At 33.8% G+C, this 4,503-nt stretch overlaps 1 protein-coding gene across 1 annotated transcript; it reads right to left on the minus strand.

Moving 5' to 3' along the window:
• Positions 1-2,057: 2,057 nt before the first annotated feature.
• On the minus strand, positions 2,058-3,516 carry LOC124363851 (neuropeptide CCHamide-1 receptor-like). Its single transcript, XM_046819113.1, has one exon. It carries the CDS (start codon positions 3,512-3,514, stop codon positions 2,393-2,395), a length of 1,122 nt encoding a protein of 373 aa, XP_046675069.1. The 5' UTR covers positions 3,515-3,516; the 3' UTR covers positions 2,058-2,392.
• Between the last annotated feature and the right edge of the window lie 987 nt (positions 3,517-4,503).

The raw sequence follows: 4,503 nt of genomic DNA on the forward strand, positions 1-4,503 counted from the left end.
AGTGTGTAAACCTATTGGTTTCAGCCTATTAAACAGATAAAATACACAGTTTAGACAGGACCGCATTATTATGAATTCTGTTCAAATCATCAATTTAATATATAAAATATGAAGAAGCCATGATCTGACACAGCAGTACTCATGAAACAAAGTGATTTAAAATGTTATAAAAGTTGTCATTGTAATTAAAGTAATGTGGTTATAAGATGTATATACTCGTGTATGCCCTACTAATATGTAGTAAGTATTAGTTTGAAAGAGTTTAATTTAAAGCGTATGTACCCCGTACTACACTAAACAATGTACAATTGATTGATATATGGTAGAAAGTTATGGAATTCACAATTAATACAATGTACACAAAACTATCTACAATGACAGTAATGGAACATTAAAACATTTAGAATAAACATTAAAATGACGAATCACACCACATACACATTTCTGTAGTAACAAGCGTCGTTTGACAGGTATGAGAATTAGATATATTTATGTTAAAATGTACGGTCTGTGAACAAGCTTCGGTAGAAATTAATGGAGGAAGCAGAGGACGAAAGAACAAGAATATTTAGCTGAAAGAATTCTATCGGAAAATCAGTCGATTACAAGAGATAGTATAATGGATTTGATTCCATGTGATAGTAAGTTCAAATAAACAACTCTCTTAATGTTTGTGAATTGCAGCATTGGTTGTAAAGTCGCTAAAAATGTAAGTTTGTAAGCAGACCCCTTTGCTTAAACGAGACTTAAATAGTTTTTTTTATTGAAATGCTACCTTCTTATAAAGACAGATATAATAATATTTTATAGATTCTAAAATCTGTTCCTTATGGTTGCACAAAAACTGTTTTGCCTAACAAATATGTTTGTTGCAAACTCATAGAGCAATAACAATAACTGTATCAATTTTACCTTTAAACTAATCTGAAATTCGTATGAATCACAAGACTATCACAATTTATAAACAAGTAGGTAACTTATATATATATATATATATATATATATATATATATATATATATATATATATATATATATATTCCTTTTATAATATAACTGATTACCAACCAACAGTGATTTATTATTTTTCCCATGATGTACTTTTGGAAACTACCATAATTCGCTTTATAGTACAGAGTAACTATTTACTTATTTTAATCATAAGAAAACATTGAAACCTCATGTACTCGAGAAGAACTGTCCATGAATGAAAAATTTTAAATGTCTTACAGGATAGGTGAAAAGTTATTGATGGTACTCTTGACAGGTGTAGCAAAAGTTATAAAATTCGGAGCTTAACTGTAATTGTTGATATAATTGTAATACAATACGTGGATGTAATTTGTTTCTTTTGATTGATTACTATCAAAGCTTTTTACACTTATTATGGCTTTTTATTAAGATGGAATGCAGATGATAGAGCAATAAAATAGTAGTAAATTGTGACCTTATATTTTCACAATATTTATTATATTAAAAATTGTTTTTGCGATGTCTCTTCTCACTTGCTCTGCCCACAAGGACCTTATTTTGAGCAAAACATAAAAAAGCTGAGGTAAAAGATAAAAACTAATTTTACAATACTTACTGCTAGAGGAAGTGAAGATATATTTAAAATAATTTTCAGAGCTTTCTCTTCAAATTATCTCTTAATCAAATGTCTAATTGGTAACTGAAAATCTAAATAAGAGCTTGAACCATGTCGTTTAGTTACAATTACCCAAAAGGCGTTTATATGACATGTGGAGAATTTAGTGTATTGCTAGTTACATATTAAGTTTTTTAAACTCAATCCATTTAAATAATTTTATCAAGCAATAACACTAAATCGTGTTTTCATGGCTAATTATTTAGTATACGGTAATATTAATATATTATGACAAAAAGTTACAAAATATTCAGTAGATTTGCAGCATAATGACAAGAAATAGTGAAAACTGCTGCTATGTTAAGTTTTTTTTTATAAACCTTTCTTTAAAATACGTATATTTACATTGTAGTACTGTCGGTAACCATCCCACTCTAAATACTCAGACAGCCTAGGTAACATTCTCCAATCAGAAATGGTAATTAAAAAACCTAAAATTTTTATTCACTTACTCATGAAATTTTCATAAAAACTGTAAAAATATAATGATTAATAAATATTAAAGATTTGCTGAATTCAAGGTTTATTAATGTGGTGCGATAAATTACTATGTAAGGTAGATATCCAAGGCAAAAAGGATCAAATATATAGTGAAACGAAGAAGTTTAATTTTTACCAATCACATACTACCTGTATCAATATACTATAAAACGTGCTGATAGTTGTAATACTACAATACATGCTAAAGTAAACCAAATAATGTCGGTCAGTTGCGGTCGAGCGTGGTGACACACCATACGAATCGTCAGGACTTGTCACTGTGGCTGATCGAGTAGTGACTGGTCATCACGGAGTTGTGTCTGCGGAAGGTCGAGCTGTTGAGATGACTCAGAGTATTGTCACCGATTTCGTTGGTGGGCCTCACACAGCAGAACAGGTACTGGTTGAAGTGTTTGCGAAACGCTTTGCTCACAAAGTACAGAGCGATGGGATTGATGCAAGAGTTGATATAACTGAGGCAGAAGCCGACGATGCGGAAAGCGTGCCAGAAGTCGTCGTAGTCGTCATGTGAAGATGGATAGAAATGGAACCACAACATGAATATATGATAAGGCAGAAAACACATTATGAATATGATAACGAAAGCTAGAACCATCTTGGCGACTTTCTTCCTCGCCTGGATCTGATTCGACTGGCTCTTGCAGGGGTTGTGTTCACCAGGTAGAGTCCTGGTGCTGAGCATGAGATGCCTGGCCATGAGCACGTAGAAACCTGCGATCACACACAGAGGAATTGCGTAGTAAGCAAGGAATTTAAAAAGGACCATTCCTTTCTCGTACGTAGAACCGTATTCCCTCGGGAAGGGCGAGCAGTACAAGATCGTATGGTTGTCTTGCACATCCGCAGACTGGACATTGGAGAATATGGCTGCAGGAAGGGCCAGTATCAAAGACATGATCCAGATAAGTACTGCCGTGATGATGGTGAGCGGCTTGGAGGAGATGTGACTTCTGATGGGGTTGACGATGGCACAGTACCTCTCGGCACTGAGGGCGGTCAGAGTGAACACGGACACGCCGATGGAGACGTCCTTGGTCGCTTCGGACAGTTTGCAGATCAGCTCACCCCAGGGCCATGACTCTATCGTGTACAGAGTGGATGTGAATGGCACACAACTAACGATTACGAGCAGATCTCCCAGAGCCAGACTGAATATATAAGTGTTGGGAACGTTCCTCATGGTGCGGTGACGCGCGAAGATGAAGACCAGTGTACCGTTCCCCAACACTCCCACTAGGAAGATGATCGCAAACACTACTGGCACAATGTACGTCTCCGGTCGTTCAGAGTAAGGAACGTAGCCAACCAATTCAGTATCATTCTCGTAACCGTGCATCCATCCAGAGGCATTTCTCTGGGAATCCATAGCTGGTTCTGTAACAACCAATTGAATAGTTATTAAAATTATGATTAAGTTTTAATGGAATCTATAATGAACAGATATTATAGTATATTTCTTCGTTTACAAGATCGGTTCTAAATTCAAAAATGTAAATTAAACAAAATAAATCCAAGCATTAAAGTCATGTTACTTAGCTGTTTTATTCATAATTTAAATATTGAAATCACGGGAGTTATGTTATATAGCCTGACTTCTTTCATTAATCAGGATTCATATAAAATCCTAACATGCACGTGTTCTCTCTGTATATGATGGGGATCTGCCTGATTTTATTTTGATTTGTTTTTATTTCCTCCCACGACACTAATTAGGTGAACACGTAATGTTCTTGTTTTCTTAAAGAGACTTTTTAAGGAATATAATTGTATTTTTTTAGCGCAGTATGTAAAGATACTATTATACGAGTACCTATGTGACCACACTTGGTCTAAAATTCAGATTTACCTATTAAATCCTCGCGGCTTTTTATTTTTATTTATTTATATAGTTTTAAATAGGTATTATCATTTTTAGAAAAAACCTTTTAAAAAACAAACTTTTTTACAGTGAGAAACTATTTTTGTATGATATTTTTTTATTTTAAAATAACATTTTCAGTCAGGTACCGTCATTGTTCGTTTCTCTGTATTACTGATAAACAGAAACTGTGAGAAATATTACAGTTTAATGTTATGTATATGATTTCATATAACTTAGAGATAATCAAGAGTATAAATTGCTACTTGTGGTATTATTTTAACATTTCAATATAGAAAGCACTGCTATTTCATATTTTCTCTTTCTTATGCTACGGTAGATATCAGTTAGTTACCGTACTTTTGTGTATATTAAACTAGCACGATAAAAGTAGTGGGCTTGGTGCCAGAAAGTTTATACGGTGCACATATGTTAGATGAGGGATCAATAGAGAAATGGTAGACAAATACAGGCGGGCTGTCATTTGTCTCACAGTG

The sequence above is a fragment of the Homalodisca vitripennis genome, chromosome 5 (assembly GCF_021130785.1).
Source record: "Homalodisca vitripennis isolate AUS2020 chromosome 5, UT_GWSS_2.1, whole genome shotgun sequence".
In the NCBI taxonomy this organism is placed as follows: domain Eukaryota; kingdom Metazoa; phylum Arthropoda; class Insecta; order Hemiptera; family Cicadellidae; genus Homalodisca; species Homalodisca vitripennis.